General features: G+C 43.8%; 1 protein-coding gene across 1 annotated transcript in view; it reads left to right on the top strand.

Moving 5' to 3' along the window:
• Nucleotides 1-20,911, top strand: part of dnah6 (dynein, axonemal, heavy chain 6) — a gene marked incomplete at both ends in the record, with an annotated part of 372,041 nt that overhangs the window by 71,924 nt on the left and 279,206 nt on the right. Inside the window, 5 exon segments of the mRNA XM_084318285.1 lie at nt 8,977-9,084; nt 9,561-9,687; nt 10,264-10,476; nt 11,449-11,670; nt 11,975-12,097. Of these exon segments, the coding sequence (XP_084174411.1) occupies nt 8,977-9,084; nt 9,561-9,687; nt 10,264-10,476; nt 11,449-11,670; nt 11,975-12,097 (793 nt within the window).

Below are 20,911 nucleotides of genomic sequence, written 5' to 3'. Positions count from 1 at the left end.
GGTTCGGTCCACAGAGAGCGGTTCTCGTACGGGCGGGGGATGATCTGGGAGAAGAGATGTCAGACAAGCAGGGGTCGATGCACAGCAGTGGCGGCTGCTCACCAAATTTCTTGGTGAAGCACAAATTATTATATTATATTATATATTAAATTATATTTTTAAAACATCCCCAAGGCTGCAACACCCCCATTCATCCCAGGTGTCAGGCTCCTCATTCGCTTCCAACCATGTTTAAATATCATACTTCTGAAGTATAAACAAACTATACTGCTGTGACGATTTCAATAAAACAGACCATTCTGAGTCAATGGTACATGCTTGTACAACTGTACAAGCAAAACTGTACATTGGAATATCTAACATGTATTTACCACCTTCCTCTGCGAGGCCACAGATGGGTTTTATGTAACACGGACAATTATGTGGGTAATTTTTTTATTCCAGTCAACGCCGTACTGCGTGAGAGAGAGAGAGAGAGAGAGAGAGAGAGAGAGAGATGATTTTTTTTGATGACTCTCTGTCTTTTAACAGCCATGTCAACCAGCTCACACGGTCATGTTTTTATCAGCTCAGAAACATTGCCAAATTAAGATTTGTTGTTTCTAGAGCTGAAATGGAAATGATCATCCATGCTTTTATTTCATCACGCCTGGACTATTGCAATTCAATTTTTACCTGTCTGGATAAATCTGTGCTAAACCGCTTGCAAATCATTCAAAACGCAGCGGCAAGGCTTTTAACTGGGACAAGTAGGCGTGCCCACATCACCCCTATTTTATCCACTCTACATTGGCTCCCCATTAATTATCGTGTCCATTTTAAAATTCTTGTTTTAACTTTTAAAGCCCTCCAAGCAGGGGCGGATTTAGGATTGTAGGAGATCCGGGGCTTAGCCCAGATGGGCCCCCCCCTTTTTTTTTTTTTTTTTATTATTATTATTTTTTTTATTTTTTTTTTTTGGGCAGGCAAGGGGTGGTTTGGAGGGGGTCCGGAACGACCCCCGCCACGACAGATTTTTTTTTAATTTAATGAACCTGTACGTGCAATTTCCTGCAATATAGAGCCTTCAATCTTGACCAATAAAGCTGCTCTTTTCACTATAAAACTCAGTTAACCATAACGTAGTTATGGTTAGATTTATATATTGGGGGGGGATATATCATATTTTTCATATAATCAAAAAGTGGTGGAGCAAGATCATGTCTATGATTCACTGATACAAAGTAAAATAGTGCAGTGCAATAAAATAGTTAGTAAAATAGAATAAAATAATGCAATAGTGCATTGCAATAAAATAGTCATCGTATTTTTTCGGGAGGCCGGTAAGGAGTGCATTACAGTAGTCGAGTTGGCTTGAGATAAATGCATGGATCTGGTTTTCAGCGTCCTTTTGATTTATAAATGGCCGTACTTTAGCTATGTTTCTAAGGTGGAAGAATTAAGTTTTTGTCAACTTGTTGATTGTGATTTAAAGCTTAGGTCTGAGTCTACCATAACACTAAGACTTAACTCACTCAAATACAGTTAGCAGCTGATATAGACCACAGATGGAAATTAGCTTCTGCTAAATCTGGTGCAAACATATTTTCATGTAACAATGATGAATTGTAAAAAAAAAAAAAAAAATCATTATTTTTTTTATTTTTTTTTATTTTTTTTTAAATAGATTCAGGGCTTTTCAGAATACATCCAGGGCTTGAGCCCAGGTAGCCACCCCCTAGCTCCGCCCCTGCCTCCAAGGTAGATCCCCTGTGTACATTTTTAATTTACTGCGCCCCTACTCCCCCAGTCGTGCACTTAGGTCCTCCCACCAAAATCTGCTGGTTGTCCCACGGACCCGGTTAATAACAAAAGGTGACCGGCCCTTCCAATTTATGGCCCCTACCCTTTGGAACACCCTCCCCCTTTCTATGCGTTCACTTGACTCCCTATCCACTTTTAAGGAACAGTTGAAAACGTTTTTATTCAGACAGGCTTTTAAATAATTCCTGGTTGTATACGTTGTTTATTTATTTATAATTGTTGTTTTGTTTTTAGTTGCACTCATATTTAGTTATTTAATTGTAACTATGCCTATGCTTACGATGTGTCAGAATTGTTTTATGTGTAGTGCGTTCATCTCTATGTTGCTATGTTTTACTTCTGTGAAGCACTTTGTGATTTTATCTGAGAAAGGTGCTATACAAATAAAGTTTACTTACTTACTTACTGCACTTATGTGTATCAAATATCATGTATGTGACAAATAAACCTCTTGAATCTTGACTTGCCATAATCAATCAGTTTCAGTAACTACAGAACAGTACATTAGACTCACTTGTTGTTTGGTTGCATCAGGTTGGAACGAGCCTCGAGCCGTCGCGTTAACCCTTCGAGAAGCTTTTGTCGGCAGCCGGCAGGGCTTGATAAAGTGTGTGTCCAGACTCCATATAAATCCAAATCCAACACTGTCAGTAATGTACAGTATCTCGTGCTGATCTCTCCAACTCCTGAGAATACACTTCTTATATCTTGTTATTACCTAACCACAAGCCTAGCTAAGCTGACGCACTGAATCGAAACTACTAAACTGGACTGACTGGCCCCGCCACAGTCAATAGGGTCTATGCAGTTCCGTAGCATTAGCTGGCACCATTCTCTGATTGGATTTCAAGGCTGTCAGTCAACACAATGTGGTCGACCTGAACGCAAATCAATCAAGTGCGCTCGGTGTCACGACCCATGCTTTTTAGACTCAAATAGCCTATTTTGATTGGATAATTATTTTCTTAAGCCAAACCTGTGCAACTGTATTGCAGTAAGTGATTGACACCTGGCCATTACTGCAGTCAGGTCAGAGAGCTCAGAGCTGTCACTTGGACAAGAAAAAAAAAATTCACTGCCATTGTTTTTGTTCAAATTCATCGGCATTGTTCACAGAGGAAAACATTTATAATAAAAAAAAATTAATAATAATAATAAAAAAGATATTATATAATATATATACAGTATATATATTTATTATTATAATTTTTTATTATATATGTATATTAATAATATATATATATATATATATATATATATATATATATATATATATATATATATATATATATATATATATATATATATATTTCTAGTGAAGTACTGCCTCACTAGTTGTCATGCAATAACCCACTGCTGCACAGGTGGGTTATCATACAGTCAGGGGATATAGCACACAGCAGGGTCCTCCTTCCGAAAGCAGATAAACAAAGCATTGGTCACACAGACAGCAATCTTTCCGCCTCTTCTTCTCTTTTCTCTTACTCACGTTCGTACCGGTTTCGCCTCATCTACTCCAATTCATTCTGTCACTCCGTCTCCATTTTCTATGGTGTGGTGATTGCACTCATATATATCTATATAGAACACTAGATAGCTTAAGGCGGAGTCACCAGCGTCACTGAACCGCCGCCATCTTGCTCGAGTCAGCCTTGAGTGAGTGTGAGTGAGCTGCACAGACAAAAATACTCATAACTCGCTGAAATATTGACGGATTTACAACGGGTTGGTTTATTACAAGCATTATTAACGTGGCTATGATTCAAGCGGTTTGTAAAAAAAATAAAAATAAAAAAACTGCCTTTAAGTAAAAAAGTAGACATGAATGTTATCAGTAGCTGAGCTGCCTCGAGCAAGATGGCCGCCCTACGACGACGTCGCTCTACATTGGCCGGCAGCGCGGGTAAGCTATCTAGTGTTCTATATAGATATCTATGATTGCACTCACCTGTCTCGGGCGTGTCTGGCACAGGTGCGCTTCATCTGCGCTGATGTGCTCTGCTCTGGAAGGAGTTTCTCCGGTACTCCTAATATGGGTATATGCCCTAGTACCTTGGCCGTCTATTACCACGCCTGCCGGTCTGCCACAATGAAAAGAAAAGTTTGTAGCAGACTTTGTTTGCCAAGCTTGGGAGAGAAGAATTTATTTAAGATCGATATGTATGTCAATCTAAAGATTCTGTAATTCTGCTGTGAAATGTAATGGACCACTGCAATGGTAGTTCTAGTGTGTTATAAACCCACAAGGGTTGGGAACTTTAGTGTGCATGACAAAAATGTAATAATCAATCAATCACACACTCACACAAAAACGTTATACTACACAGTACACACACACACACACACACACACACACACACACACACACACACACACACACACACACACACACACACACACACACACACACACACACACACACACACACACACTGGCAGACTAAACGTGTTCGCATTGACAGATATTCTAGCTTGTTCTCATCAGTGTACTGCTGATGTCATATGGAAATATATAACTATATGCAAAACAAACGTCTGGTTCTCATATACTCTGGGTCCATCAACGCTGCCATCACTGTGGGAGAGGCAAGACAATAACAGCTGTAATGACCGTCCTGATGGCAGCTTGTGGGATACGGGGGGAAGTGATGCTGATACAGGCTACCATTAGGGAGGATGACTACCTCTCGGGATTTTAATGACCCCCCCCCCCCCAGCCCCATCATCCTCTGTCTGCATCTATGCAGAGAAGATAACATAAGCACCTTTTCAAACTAGGGAGTTCCATCTGTTTTACATTAAAGGGCTACATTCCGTTGCGAGGGGAACGTGTGATCATCGACATAAAACTTACCAACGTGCTTGTGTCTCTCGAGAGCTTGCTGCATCTAAGCTGCAAGCTAAATTAATGTGTTGTAAAATTGCTTTTGGATGTGTGTGATTATGTGCGAAATAAGTCAGCAAAATAAGTCAGCATTGTTTTTTGGTGAAGTGCCCTCTGAGAGAAATACTGTGCCACACCTTGCCCGTCATCGTTCACATTTACATCATATACTTGGTGGGTAATAAGGGGATATTCCTTTATCTCTACCCTCCTAGCTCAGATTGACTTACTTATCAGTAGTGTGTTGGCATGTTGAGTGTGGGGTTCTTATTCCACAGTGTGATTGGGATTTATACTGTAGCTAGCGGTGTGGGCTAATCGGACATATCAGTATTGGTCGATATGTTTGTCGATATTAAAACTTTTATTTACAGAATATAATGCAGAGAAAAATGCTTGGAGTAATTTAGAAATTTGAAATTTTTTTGAAAGTATTACTTATATAGAAATTAGGGATGTTCGATATTGGCTGTTTTTTTCTTTTTCTTTTAACTTACATTTTTATTTAACATTTATAGACATACAGCACAACATTTACAGTGACATCCATAACATAACAACATACAGATATGGGTCCCTTGAATATGGCCTCGTTCAGCCGTCCAGACCCCCGTAAGAGGAGAGAAACCCCTCCCTCCCGCCCTCCTCCCCGAGATGATATTGGCTTTTTTACCGATATCCGATATTGTCCAACTCTTAATTTCCGATACCGATATCAACCGATACCGATATATGCAGGGTTCGCCCCCCCCCCCCCCCAAAAAAACGGAATAATTTCAGGTAATTAACATTACATATCTCTTTTGTTGTGGAATTACCACAACATTATGCATACTTTTGACAATAAATAAAATAAGAATTTGTTGTTCTTACTTGCTTGCCTGGTTAAATAAAGGTTAAATAAATGTAAACATTTTTTTTTGAAAACCGATACCGATAATTTCCGATATTACATTTGAATGCCAATATCGGCCGATAATATCTGTAGGCCGATAATATCGGACATCCCTAATAGAAATAGAAATGTATCATTAGTGAAGCTTTACCTATTTAGAATATAATATAGAATAGAACATGCAATGTAAACTAGTTTGGTTCCAGCTCAAATATAATTCAGTTAATGTATCACAACTTTTTTTTTACAGATGGCTGAGGGTGGAGGAAATAAAGTGTGGGATTACATACAATTAAGGACATTATATACATACTATATATATATATATATATATATATATATATATATATATATATATTAGTGCTGTCAATCGATTAAAATATTTAATCGCATGATTGTCCATAGTTAACTTGCGATTATCGCAAATTAATTAAAAAAATTAATGAGCAAATAAAACTCACAATATAAGAGATAATGATGCCTGTAACTGAGGGGTACAATTCCCTGACTGTATTGAATAAGGATGGTATCATTAAACCACTACTGCGTTATGTACATTACTACTGGGCCATACAGTACACAGGTATATGAGATGAACACACCCACAATTAACACGGCTTCACAATAAATACTGTTTAGAAGAATATTTATTAGCAGCACGAAGATTATCTTACATTACTTATCAAGATGAGAGTTGCGCTTGTAAGGCGAAGAATGTGCATGAATAGGTCAAGAGCGTAAGTCCATGAGCATATTACGCAGGAGATAATTAATACCACCTGTATCATAAGAATTATATATGGTACACTAGTAGATCAGGGCTGGAGATACTAAAGGGGTCCCTCCGGTTGTAAGCCAGCAGGGGAGAGGATTTGTCGGTAGCAGAAAGTCTGGGTCAACGAGGAATAAGGAGACTCCAGGTACAGGAGACAGTGCAATAATTCCTTGATCCGTAGACGAACAACAGCTATTCTCCGGTATGCAGTGCCGCATGGAGGAAAGCTAGCCAGCCTCAGAGTACTAGAGGCGGGCTCGACGGTGCTCCTCACAGGGTAAATCCCACACAACAGTGGGTGTAGACGATTTCTCCGCTCCAACAGCTACAGGACCAAAGCAATATAATCCAGCCGAAAAGGGCTGCCTGTAGTCGTCGGTGTAGGTTATCCAGTGTACATATCCACACGGTTCTCGTCTAGGGCTCCTCGGATGACGGCACCAGGTTAAGCCGCCCAGCCTGGATAAGCACACTAGCTCGGTACGATGAAACGTTGGTAATGCTGGTCACTGCAGAACGGTAGCCGCACGATACACTATACATAATAGACTATTACTTAATAATAGAATAGGTCGAACTCGACGATCCAGCGTTAAACTCTGACACTTCAGCTATCAATTCGCACGCGGTCTCAAGGCTCTATTTCGGTGCAAAACGGGCCACTTCACAGCACGTTGTATCGTGTGTGAGGCTTCAACTTATTGGGTAACATACTGCTGTATCCACCTGCGATGTATTTATACGTAAGGTGAACAATCTAGTACCAGCCTTATTTCTGTCTCGTATTCTTGCGCAGAACCGGGCATGTCCAGGCAAGCCTTGGCGGTGGCTTTGAACTAGACATTGGGGTATGGCCGTGGCGCCTAGGGGATCGCTTCCAATAGGAAGAACGAATATTATGGTCTGTCCTGTACCAGGTAAAGGGATATTCCGTTGTATATTGTACAAAGAATATACAAGGGATATCAAACGATATACAAATATTATACATGGGATCTCAGGCAATACATATATATATTCGGTTTAATCTGACCTTTGTAACAATGCCCATTGCTAATTTTCCCATTATGCCATCCTAACTGACCTACGTCAAGATCCACCCTCTTTTCTTGATCCTCCAATGACAACTGTTGCAAACAAATTGTGTCCGATGAAGCAACAGTTGTGGTTGGAGGATCAAGAAAAGAGGCGTTGTTTGAGATAAGACCATTCCCTCTGCCCCAGAGCAGATACAGTAACTGCTGTCACTCACAATAGTCTGAATAGAAGCAAAATGTATCATAGTCTTTGTGCGCAAAACTTTAGTAACTTCAAATTGCATTATGTACCCCTGAATGGCCCCCATATACTATCGCCTGCCATGTATGTGTGTGTCTGTGTGTGTTATGTGTGTGTATACATAAGAGAGAGAAAGAATGGTGTAGTAGCTAGTGCATTGTAAGGTAAGTCTGTTTACGTGTGTGTATGCATTCTGTATGTGGGTGTGGGTGTGTGTCTGTTAACTGAGTGATTCAGCTTCTATCATTTATGAATAAGTTGAGAGACAGTCACTGGGGACATCATCATTACACCTATATGCACTTTAGAGAGAGAGAGAGAGAGAGAGAGAGAGAGAGAGAGAGAGAGAGAGTGAGAGAGAGAGAGAGGAGAGAGAGAGAGAGAGAGAGAGAGAGGAGAGAAGAGAGAGAAAGAGAGAGAGAGAGAGAGAGAGGAGAGAGAGAGAGAGAGAGAGAGAGAGAGAGAGAGAGAGAGAGATAAGAGGTGTAGTAGAGGTGATGTTGGATTAACACGGGATATAACTCACAGTTTGTGTGGGTGTGAACATTGCATGAACTGCGTATTGCATGGTGAGAGTCACTCTTCCCACCGAGGTGTCACGGTTATTAGGTAAAACCTCCAGGGAGCTGTGTAATTGGCTGGTGATTCATTGCACCTGTATTGGCTCCGTACCGATCGCACGCTTACCATGTTAACCCGTGCTCTAATGACTCTGATGGTTGCTGCTTTTTAATAGACTGGGAGCACGCTTGCTTTGGGAGCCCGGAGTTCTCAGTAGAAGCCAACTTTCTCCACCGACGGCACATCCATCAGTCCTCAATGTAATGAATGTTTATTTTAATAGTGTAGCCAGCTGGGTTAAATGCCTTGTTTCTGTTCTCAACTCACGCCTACTGCTTCTTGTGTTTACTCTGACTTACCAGGCAATTAAGTAAGTAACTGGATTCCAGGTTACTCACAGATTCACATGTCGGCCACACCTTGCCCTGCCGGCATGTTGTTGGTCATTGTTGAGGTAGAGGAGACTGTGTCTTGTCCGCTCCCTTCTCCCAGGTTCTATCAGGTTCTCCCAGGTTCTCCCAGGTTCTCCCAGGTTCTCTCAGGTTCTCTCAGGTTATCCCAGGTACTCCCAGGTTCTCCCAGCCAGGAAGCTTGGGGATTCCGGGGATCCCACCCTCCAGCCACTAGTTCACTTCTCTAACTAGATATGTCTACATTTGTAGATATATTTGTTTTGCGTGGAATTTCACGGATATAAATGTCATGTCATTATATATTTGGAGAGATCATTCGATGCATTATGGTTGTAGAGTTATTCTATGTCTCTGTGATGTCTCTATAGCTCCCTGAAGAGACAGAACCCTCATCTGAGCGAAGATGTGGTCCTGATCAGAGCACTGATGGACGCCAACCTGCCCAAGTTCCTCACCGACGATGCTGAGCTGTTTGGGTGAGACTGAGGCACATACACACACAGACACACACACACACACACACACACACACACACACACACACACACACACACACACACACACACACACACACACACACACACACACACACACACACACACACACACACACACACACACACACACACACACACACACACACACACACACACACACACACACACACACACACACACACACACACACACACACACACACACACACGCTATATTTATTCTAGTTCTCATAATGCACTCTGCATAGAACATAGAGAGAAGTGGACATAGAATAGAACATTCTACCATTGCACTTTAATGATACCTCACAATAAAGACAATGGCCTCGCCATTCAGCGTGTGAGAGAGAGGGATGTTGTGTTCTGTGTGTGTTTAATGTATGTGTTTAACCCCTGAATGATGTGCCTCCCCCACCCATCCCTCTCTCTCACCACCCCACCCTCCATTTCTCTTCCAGTGGCATCCTATCAGATCTGTTCCCGGGCGTGAGCATCCCGGAGAACAGCTATGGCATCTTACACTCCACCATCCAGGACTCTCTGGTCAAGCGCAACCTTCAGCCTCTGGCTGGCATGATAAACAAGGTGCCCCCCCCCCACCCATTATAGCTATATTGTATCCTCATGAAAGTGAACGACAACCCTGTCTCTTTTTTTTTTAATTATTATTGAGTCATAAATCACTGGGTGTAAGAAGTGTGACAACCGGTTTTCCTTCCGTTCAAATAGTTTATTTTCTCCCGCTCCACCTGTTTTCCTACGTTTTAACTAGGGATGTTCGATATTGGCTTTTTTATCGATATACCGATATTGTCCAACTCTTAATTTCCAATACCGATATCAACCGATACCGATATACCGTATGCAGGGTTCCCCCCCCCCAAAAACTGAATAATTTCAGGTAATTAACATTACATATCTCTTGTTGTGGAATTAACACAACATTATGCATACTTTTGACAATAAATAAAATTTAAAAATGTTCTTACTTGCTTGCCTGGGTAAATAAAGGTTAAATAAATGTAAAAAAATAAAATAAAAAATGTGAAAATCGATACAGATAATTTCCGATATCACATTTTAATGCCAATATCGGCCGATAATATCGGACATCCCTAGTTTTAACCACTCCTTTAATCGTCCTCCTCTCCCGTCCCCCAGGTGATCCAGCTGTATGAGACCATGATCGTGCGTCACGGTGTTATGCTGGTGGGGCCCACGGGTGGTGGGAAGACCACGGCCTACAAGGCGCTGGCAGACACACTGGAGACCCTCCACGCTGCCGGCCACGGGGCAGACAACGCCTTCTACCTGCCTGTCAAAACACACGTCCTCAACCCCAAGTCGGTCACCATGGGCGAGCTCTACGGAGAGGTGGGTCACTCCGGAGGGAGGAGGGATGCATGGATAGATGGATGAATGGTTGGATGGATGGGTGGAGGTCAGGCTTCCTCTTAAGTTGTCCGGCTAGCAATTCTCTCTTGCTCTCTCTCTCTCTCTCTCTCTCTCTCTCTCTCTCTCTATCTCTATCTCTATCTCTATCTCTATCTCTATCTCTATCTCTATCTCTATCTCTCTCTCTCTCTCTCTCTCTCTCTCTCTCTCTCTCTCTCTCTCTCTCTCTCTCTCTCTCTCTCTCTCTCTCTCTCACTCTGCATTCTCACTAGCACTCAAGAGCCCTGTCGTGTTTAAATATGTCCCAATAATGACTCATCCAAATCGGTAAACTTTGTTCTGCCCAGCGCGGCTGGGCAATGTAGAGCCTACCACCACAGAGACCCGTGGTCAATACCCAGCAGCCTCCGTACCTCCGGTTTGGTCAGACATCCCAATGAACCCAATTGGCAGCGCTTGTGGGTGGGAAGCTGGTGGCTTGTTGCAATAGTGACTCCTACTGATCGGCCTGTTCAGTAGGGAGGAGATGTAGTGTGAACATCAGCGTGCGTTACGCTTTCCCTGTGAAACACCTCTCTGTCAGGTGAAAAGAAGCACTTGGCGACTCCACATGTATCACCCTCCTCAGACCGACAGTAGGGTAGTGCAACGACCATGGGGTAACTGGCATAACGACTACATTGTTCAGCCCTCCAATGCTCCTTCGTAATGGACGAAATCAGAGTGCTGGCTTAAAAGTGAGGGTTTGTGCTTAGCTGTCTGACGATGGTGTACAATAGCAAAACAACCCTTACCACCTCGTTTGGTTGTCCCTTTCTGATAGTCATCAACTCTTGTAATTGAGTGTCAGTCGAAATGAAGGGGGAGCGTTTAGTGGTCCAGTTGGGACTGAGCCTCTCTCTCTCCTCCCTTCCTTAACCACTGATCCCTAACCCCCCCGCCCCCCACAAGGTCAACACGCTGACCATGGAGTGGAAAGATGGCCTGATGGCGCTGACCGTCCGGGCGGCGGCCAACGACACGAGCAACGACCACAAGTGGATCATCAGCGACGGGCCGGTGGACGCGCTGTGGATCGAGAACATGAACACGGTGCTGGACGACAACAAGATGCTCTGCCTGTCCAACGGCGAGCGCATCAAACTCAGCTCGTCCATACACATGCTGTTTGAGGTTAGACACTCAGGGAGAAATGGGTGTTGGATTTCATTCACATTTCAAACTTTCTAGATCGGACGGTGAACAGGCAGATACTGTAGATGCTTTTTGGCTGGAAACGTCTATTTAATTAGTTGTATTGGAGCACAGTTAGGGGATACTATGATCCATTGACCATGAAATTATAATTTTAGGTGTTGTATACTTTTAAGCAATTCACTCTCCCTCTGGTCATTACACCCTTATAACCAGATAAGTCCAAATATGAAATGTCTACATGTCTTTCATATATCTTTGTTGGGTAACTTGTGCTCCTCAGGTCCAGGACCTGTCAGTGGCGTCCCCGGCCACAGTCAGTCGCTGTGGGATGGTCTTCATCGACCCAGATGAACTGAAGTGGATGCCTTATGTCCAAACATGGCTCACTGTCCTGGGAGACAAGGTGATAACACCATCTCAACTCCATACTACCACAGACACAACCAGTAAACAGTATACAGCGCAAAGATATGTTGTTTAAACCGCTCAAAGTCTATAACAAAATATGTTGTACGAGAAAGGACTGGGCCCTCATTTATCAATGCTGCGTACGGACAGATATGTGCGTAAACCGTGCGTACGATAATTTCTAAGCAAAGTGGGATTTATCATCATGGACGTGTGCTTGAGATTGTGCGTATATATATACACACACCTCAGACCGTGCCTACCTGTCACCCAGCGGTAGAATAGGAAGACTGCAGACGGACGGAATAAGCTTTCATGCATTCGTTTCAACACTGACGTCTTCGGTATGACCCGTAATTAATTATAGGTAATTGTAAAATAGCGATAGTAGTGTCATTATTGTCAAACCCTATAAATAGCATCTGGAATAGGTCTTTCTGAATTAATGCAGCATGGTGTGCGCTCCATGGGGAGCTGTTTTCAGGGCAGTCTTATTTGCAGAGAGAACATAATTAAGTAGAGTCCGCTACCCGAGACACATTATCCTTGATTTGTACCGCAATTTGGGACCCAAATTGGAGCGTGGAACAAAAACGCACAGATTCCATCCCGTGCACATTCAAGTCTTCTCCACTCTAGGGTGCTTGGCCACCGGCACGGTCCATCGTGATATTGGAGATGAATCGGGCAATAGACTACCACCAATGTAGCTGTCAAAGCTCCATCACAAATTTAGTTATGTGAATAGAAAGGGATTGCACTCAGTCAATGTACATGCAATGCGCATTTGGCTGATATATCGTTGCTGGTGACCGGGAGGAACGCACACATTGTATTTAATTAAATTGTAATGTAATTACTGGGGTATCTGTAATTAAAATATCAACTATATAAAATATCAAAATATACCAAACGCGATTAAATATTGTTTCAAATAAAAAGCTAAATACTATTATTTTGTGTGTCATGTTTCCAAATAAGATTGTTCACAACGAAATGCTTTCTACCTTCAATTTGTTGGTTAGATGACCTCCGTGATCAATCTCGCTCTCAGTGAAGTTTCTCATAGTTTGCTTAGTCCATTCTTCAACATTCCATGGGGGTGTTTCATTACCATTGTTACCTGTTACCTATCCACTTCGTGCCTAGTGGCACATAAGGCCTTCACAGAGCGTTTCCACTTCTCCCAGTCAGCTGCCAATGTTCTTGCTTCAGGCCATGAGCTCCACCCTGCCTCTTTTCTTTCTTTCTCTACTGTGCGTCTCCAGGTAGTCTTTGGTCTTCCTTTTCTTCTTTTCCCTTCTGGTGCCCAAGTCATTGATATGTTGCAGTCGTTGTTGTGGTCTGCCTCAGTATGTGTCCTATCATCTTCCATCTTCGCCACTTCACTTCCTTGCTCAACGGCTTCATGTCGGCTCTTTCTAGTAGCTCTACGGTGCTGATGCGGTCTTGCCACTGGATTCTGAGGATTCTTCTGAGGCATCTGTTATGGAACACATCGACTGATTTGTTGTCTCCATTGTTCATCTTCCATGTTTCACATCTGTTACATTCAAGCCTACAATATGGCTCGTCAAGGCCTTGAATGCGACGTGGTGGACACAGGACACTGGACAAAAGTTTATCAAAAATAACTATTTATTCACAACTAACTAAATGGACAGAAATAGTGGGAGCTGGGTGTTCCAGACTCCAAAGTTAAATAACAAAACTATATGCAAAAAGAAGAACAAGCCGAATGTACAACAAAACAAAGAGAGAGCAGGTGAGACGCTGGAGAGCTGAGACATCTCCTGTGAAGTGGGGGAGACTTGACTGCTGCCTGCACTCTGCATTTGTAGGGCGTGGTGCCTCATCACCACACCTGTGATCAATTAAAAAGCGGCAATTTTAAACAAGCAAAAACAGGAAGAAACAGTGTGTCAATTAAACCACCAATTAGTGACAGCACACTTAACCACAATGTGAATATGCACCACAGACAGTAAGTATCCCTCCACCATGTGAAAGTAATACGTAACACCCCCACACCGAAGATTTATGTTCTTCTCCCAACTATAGCCCAAAGAAACCACCACCAAGAGAACGAACATAAATAAATAAGGGGATACTTACCAACCTTACCCACAAAAAAATGCAACCACACACTCAAACATGTGTAGTGCCTGTACTGTGTTGAGTGTGAGCCCCGGTCAAGAGTCACACTCAACTGCACATAAAAAAATTAATGTGACCCATAAAGCGAGCCACTACCACAAAGTGACCATGGGTCGGCCCCTGTCGAACACGACCCTTAACTCCGTCGAATGCTCCCTACTGAGGAACACTCGACACCGTTGCTCAGCACAAACAACCTGGTCCTGACACCCGCTCAAGCGAGACCCCACCAAAATGTACCCAGCCTGGCCTGGATGGAGCGGAGCGAGTGGAAACAGCTGGGCAACTAAACCCCACTCAACCCCTACCGAGGCGCAAGGCCTAGAAGATAATCCACCGACCAACACATCACCACCAAACAAAAAACTCATAACAGGTCCCTCCGCCGATACAGACCTGACAAACAGAGACAACAAACTGGAGTCAGCAAGAGACAGCAGCTCACTGCGCTCAGGACAGAAAACAGGAAAACAAAATACAGGCTCCACATCAACAGGCCGCTCCACCGACACCGACCTGTCAAAAGGAGACAGCAAACAGGAATCACACACTTGAGAAAAAACAACCTCATCGCGCTCAGGACAACCAACAGGAAAACTAAAGTCAGCACACTCCCCTGGTACCATCACAGCGCCCGTCTCCTCCCCACCTGGCACTGTCAGTACAGGAGACTGTACTGAGGGCTGTACCCCCGATAGCTGTACAGGAGACTGTGAGTCACGAACAGCCAGAGCAGGATGTACCGCCTCAGGCACGTCCTCACCATCCCTGGAACAGAGCAACATCACTTCAGGCACAAAAATATCTGGAGTACCACCCAAAATGGCGTCACAAAAAACAGCATGGTCAGGAACCAAAATGGTGGCACACTCATCAACACTGTGACCCAAAATGGCGCCACAAAAATTAGCACCGTCATTAGCAACAATGACCGAAGAAACTGCACCGTCATGAGCCAAAACAGTGTCACAAAAAATAGGACTGTCATGAGCAACAATGGTGTCACAGACAGCAACCCCGTCATGAAACAAAACGGCGTCTGAAACCTTTCTACTGTCACAAGCAAAAATGGTGGCACACACAGTAACATTGCCATGACACCTTTGCCAAATGGTGGCACACACATCAACCTCGTCACAATCAAAATGGTCGTCACCCATTAGACTAGGTTGTGAAGACTGCTCCTGCTGCACAGGACACAGGTAACTAGGTTGACTAGCATACCCAGTGCCTGGCAGAGAGTCAGTGTGGTCACATGAATCAATATCAGAAACACTGACCATGCTGGGATCATCACTGCCGACAAGTGAGACATCATGAACGCCAGAGCTACTGTAGGAAGGCCGGCAGCCCAATTCTGGCCTTGTAGCCTCCTCAACCAGAATGGTGCCACATGAAACATCAGAAACACCAACAGAAATGGTGCCACATGAACTAGTAACATCCCACACAGCATCATTCTCACTCTCATCCTCCTCAATCTCCTCCCCCAATTTGTCTGTGGCCTCAGCCACTGTAAAGGCTGGGAAGCCCACGAGATACTGCTCCGCCACTTGAGTATCTGGCACGCATGTCACCTCCGGTTTCACCAGTACCTTACCTCCAGCCAAGTCATTGCCCAAGAGCAACGTTACCCCCTGCATAGGGAGTTTGCCAGCCGCCACTCCGATCACCACCGGTCCTGACACTAGGGCACAATCAAGAAAGACATTATGCAGCGGCACATTCATCGTGTGCATTCCAAAAGCCTCAATAACAACCCCTGCACCCAACTCAGAGTGGTGCGTAAAGGGCAGGACACTACTTTGCACAAAAGACTGGGATGCGCCAGTATCATGGAGAATAGTCACAGGCACTTTAGGACCTCCCTCTGTCAATGAAACAAACCCTTTACTCCTGAAAGGTGTGTAAAGGTCATCCACTCCTCTGCCATCTAGAGGAGACAGAACAGGGTTACGTACAGGTGTATTTATCAACATCACCGGCCTGGGTGGGTTAGACGGGCGCTTTTCTGGGTGCAAACGATAACAATTTCCCATCACATGACCTGCACTCCCACAATTCTGGCACTTCCGGGCATCATCGTTTCCCCATGCCCCATTAAACTTACCACTACCCCCAGCACTGGACCCCCTATTAGGAGTCCATTTTGGCCTCCCCTCATCATGCACAGGATAATGCTGTCTCTCAAAAGACGTCCTGTGGGTCAAAACATACTCATCAGCCAGGACCGCTGCTGCTGAACAGGTCCTGACTTTCCTCTCATTTAAGTACATAGCAATATCCTCAGATACGCCATACACCTTGAATTCCTCTAATAAGATTAGGTCCCTAATCTCCTCCACTGTGGTGAACTTTTCTGCTGCACACCACTGGTCAAAAAGCCTCAGGGACCAATTCATAGGCTTTAAGGATAGCCTGTTTCACCAAAGCATAATCTTTGTTATCAGGATACATCGACGCATACACGATCTGTGCCTTACCGCGCAAAGCACTCTGCATGAGGATAGTCCATTTATCTGCTGGCCAGCCGCAACTGCCAGCTATGTCCTCAAATAATAAAAAAAAACTATCGACGTCCCTTTCCAAAAAAACCGGAACCATGCTTTTCTGCCTAGCCATATCAAAACCCGGCTCCCGATGCACACGTATAGCACCAGCACCACCCGCATTACGCATCGCCATCTCCCGGTCATATGCTGCCTGGGCGCGTACCTCCTGTGCCACCTCAAAAGCTTCCTGGGCCTCACGTTCTGCTCTGGCTGCAGCTGCTGCTGTAGCTGCTGTAGCTGCTGCTGCTGTAGCTCTCCTTACCTCACTAGCTTCAATAGCCTCCTGTTCAGCTGCTTTGTCCTCACGGTCTGCCTTGTTAATAGCTGCAAGCTCACGCGCTGTCCTAAGCTCCACATCTCGCCCACGCGGTAGCTCAAAGCCTTCTCCCTCCTCCTCCAGAGTTCTACCTGCAGCCACACCAAAAACCTTCAGTGTACTCAGTTCCTCAATTAATTGACCTACCAAGTTCTCCTTTTTCTGGCCTGCATCGAGGTCTATTGAAAACCTTGATGCTACCCGTAGTAACTCAACCTTTGAACATTGTTTTACCTTAGCCAGTGTTGGCTCTGCAACAAAGTCATCAATGTCCAACGTCATTGTCTATTATCCTCAGTAAACGACAACAAACGAACACAACAATATTAATTACTAATTAAGCAATTAATCAACCAATTAATTAATTACCAGTACAAGGCAATACTACAATTAATCCACAACAAGGGACATAATTCAGTACCCAAAACACAAGCAACTCACCCACCGTTCCTACGACCTGGGGTTCAAACTCCAATTTCCCTGTATCCACAAAAAGGTGTAGCACGTAATTAAATGACAGTGATTGAAGATACACGGCATAACACAGCACGCAATTAAACTCACAAGCAGTAGTTCAAAACACGGCATTTTATGTTAGCACGCAAAACAAATCACACTGTATTTAAGACACACGGCATAACACATACTGGATCAAAAAGGTCAAGCTCAATAATGCACACAGATCCTATACTAGAGAATCACAGCAGACACTGCTACTGGACACTAGCTACAGGCCTCTGCTGAGATGAACCACCCACAAGACTAACCCTGTGGTAGGCATTTATCCCAAAATACTGGAACAAACGCTCTTCAGTAACAAAAAAAACCAAGTGAGGCAAAACCCCTTGTGTTACACTCAAACAAATGCAACAAACAAATTCAACTAATCCAAACAAGTGCTCCATACAATCTGATTTGACTCACAAATAGCTTCTAAAACCTATACTGCAGTCAAAAGAAAGGACTGCTAGGCCCACCACATGTCTAATCTAACAAAAAAACACTTACATCAGGTCCTAACACACTAATTACATTTCCCGGCCCCCTAACCTACCTATACTGAAAGCTAATGCACTGTAGACCTAGCTACCTTCAACCACACCTGCTACCAGCCAAAGATCATATACCAATCACTTCTTTGACTGCCCCAGGAGTACGTGGTACACAGGAGGCTAACAACAGCCAGAAAACAATGAAATTACCTACCTGTGGTGTCCACTAAACTAAATATTTTAAAGCATACCAGTAGTCAAATCAAATTATAAATTAAGAGCATACTTACCTGTTTGAAGACCGGCTAGAGCCCCCATGTTACATTCAAGCCTACAATATGGCTCGTCAAGGCCTTGAATGCGACGTGGTGGACACAGGACACTGGACAAAAGTTTATCAAAAATAACTATTTATTCACAACTAACTAAATGGACAGAAATAGTGGGAGCTGGGTGTTCCAGACTCCAAAGTTAAATAACAAAACTATATGCAAAAAGAAAAACAAGCCGAATGTACAACAAAACAAAGAGAGAGCAGGTGAGACGCTGGAGAGCTGAGACATCTCCTGTGAAGTGGGGGAGACTTGACTGCTGCCTGCACTCTGCATTTGTAGGGCGTGGTGCCTCATCACCACACCTGTGATCAATTAAAAAGCGGCCATTTTAAACAAGCAAAAACAGGAAGAAACAGTGTGTCAATTAAACCACCAATTAGTGACAGCACACTTAACCACAATGTGAATATGCACCACAGACAGTAAGTATCCCTCCACCATGTGAAAGTAATACGTAACAACATCCATACAGTAGGACTGGCACAACCAGTGTTTTGTACAATCTCAGCTTTGTTCTTCTTTGTTCGACCATCACTTTCCGACACCACAGCTGAGACCCTCATCCACGCCTTCGTCACCTCCCGCCTGGACTACTGCAACGGGGTCCTGTCCGGGGTCCCAAGCAAAACCCTGGACAGGCTCCAGTATGTTCAAAATTCAGCTGCCAGGGTTCTAACCCGCACCAAACCCTGGCAGCACATCACCCCCATCCTCATCCAGCTCCACTGGCTCCCCATCAAATCCCGCATCACCTACAAAACCCTCCTGCTCACCTACAAATCCCTTCACGCCCTGGCACCTCAGTACCTCACTGACCTCCTCCACCCCTACACTCAGTCACGGTCCCTGCGATCCACGGACACTGGTCAGCTCTCCATCCCCCGAACCAGACTGCGGACGTTCGGGGACAGAGCTTTCAGTGTGGCAGCTCCCACCCTCTGGAACTCCCTCCCCGCAGAACTCCGCACCACCCCAACTCTGGACTCATTTAAAAAACTGCTCAAAACCCACCTCTTCAACCTGGCCTTCAACCCCTAACTTTCTCACTTTATATGTATGTGTTGTGTCTGTCCACTATGTTTGTTGACTTGTTATCTCCCCCCCCCCCCCCCCCCTTATGTAAAGCGACCTTGGGTCCTCTGAAAGGCGCTATATAAAACGAAGTATTATTATTATTATTATTATTATTATTATTATTCTTGAGATGCTGTTGGAGTGCCAGATCTTTTTGAGTTTGATGAATGCACCTCTTGCTTTGGAGAGAGTGTTCTTTAGGTCTTTCATACCTCCTCCCTCTTTACAGATGGTGGCTCCCAAGTATGTGAATTGGTCTACATCCTCAATCTCTTGGTCGTTGATGTTGATTTTGTCATGGTTTCTTGCATTAATTCTCATGTTTTTTGTCTTTCCGGTGTTAATCGTGAGTCCCACTCATCTGGCTTCTCTCTCCATTCTTGTAATTTTTTCCTGGATTTGGTGTTTGGTAGAGGAGAGTAATGCTACATCATCTGCAAAATCCAGATCGTCGAGTTTTGATGTCAACTTCCATCTGATTCCATTCTCGCCTTGTCCAACTGTTCTTCTCATTATCCAATCCATGATCATTAAGAATAAAAAACCTGACATGTTGCATCCTTGTTTGACACTGCTGTTGATGTTAAACCACTCACATATTTCTCCTTGGTCTTCTACTGCACACTGGAAGTCTTCATAGAATATTTTCACTATCTGGACAATCTTCTCTGGGATTCCATATTTCTTCATAATTAGCCATAGGCTTTCATGGTGGACTGAGTCAAAAGCCTTTTCAAAATCCACAAAGTTCAGGTGGAGTGTTGCTTGCCACTCGTTTACTTGCTCAATGATGTTCCGCAGTATGAAGACTTGTTCTGTTGTTTCTCTCCTCTTCTGTAACCGGCTTGTTCTTTTCTTAGCCGTGAGTCGATTCCAATTCTGATTCGGTCAATGATGATCCTGCCAAGTATCTTCCCTACGACTGGAAGTAGGGTGATGCCTCTTGAGTTCTTGCATTCTTTGAGGTTTCCTTTCTTTGCTAGTTTGATGATAAGCCCCCTCTTCGAGTTCTTCGGGATCTTCTCCTGCCTCAATATTTTTTCCAACAATTGATGTACCTTCTTTGCTGAAAACTCAATGTCTGCTTTTAATAACTCGGCTGTGATGTTGTCGATTCCTGGTGCTTTCCCATTCTGAAGTCCTTTAATCACTTCCTTTACTTCACTTAGTACAGGAATCTCTTCAATCATGTTAGTGAGTTCACATTCTTCCTCATCAGTTATTGGGTTTTCTGGTGGTTCCCTATTCAGTACTTCCTCGAAGTGTTCTGTCCACCTTGCCTGTGCTGCATCTTTTCCGCTGATGAGGTTGCCATTCTTGTCCAGTACTGCTGTGCTCTGTCTAGGTCTCTCGTTGCACAGTGCCTTCGTAAGACCGTACAGT

Source organism: Notolepis coatsorum (assembly GCF_963971535.1).
Source record: "Notolepis coatsorum genome assembly, chromosome: 7".
Classification (NCBI taxonomy): domain Eukaryota; kingdom Metazoa; phylum Chordata; class Actinopteri; order Aulopiformes; family Paralepididae; genus Notolepis; species Notolepis coatsorum.
The sequence above is the reverse complement of the archived record's forward strand: the minus strand, read 5'-3'. Positions and strand labels throughout refer to the sequence as shown.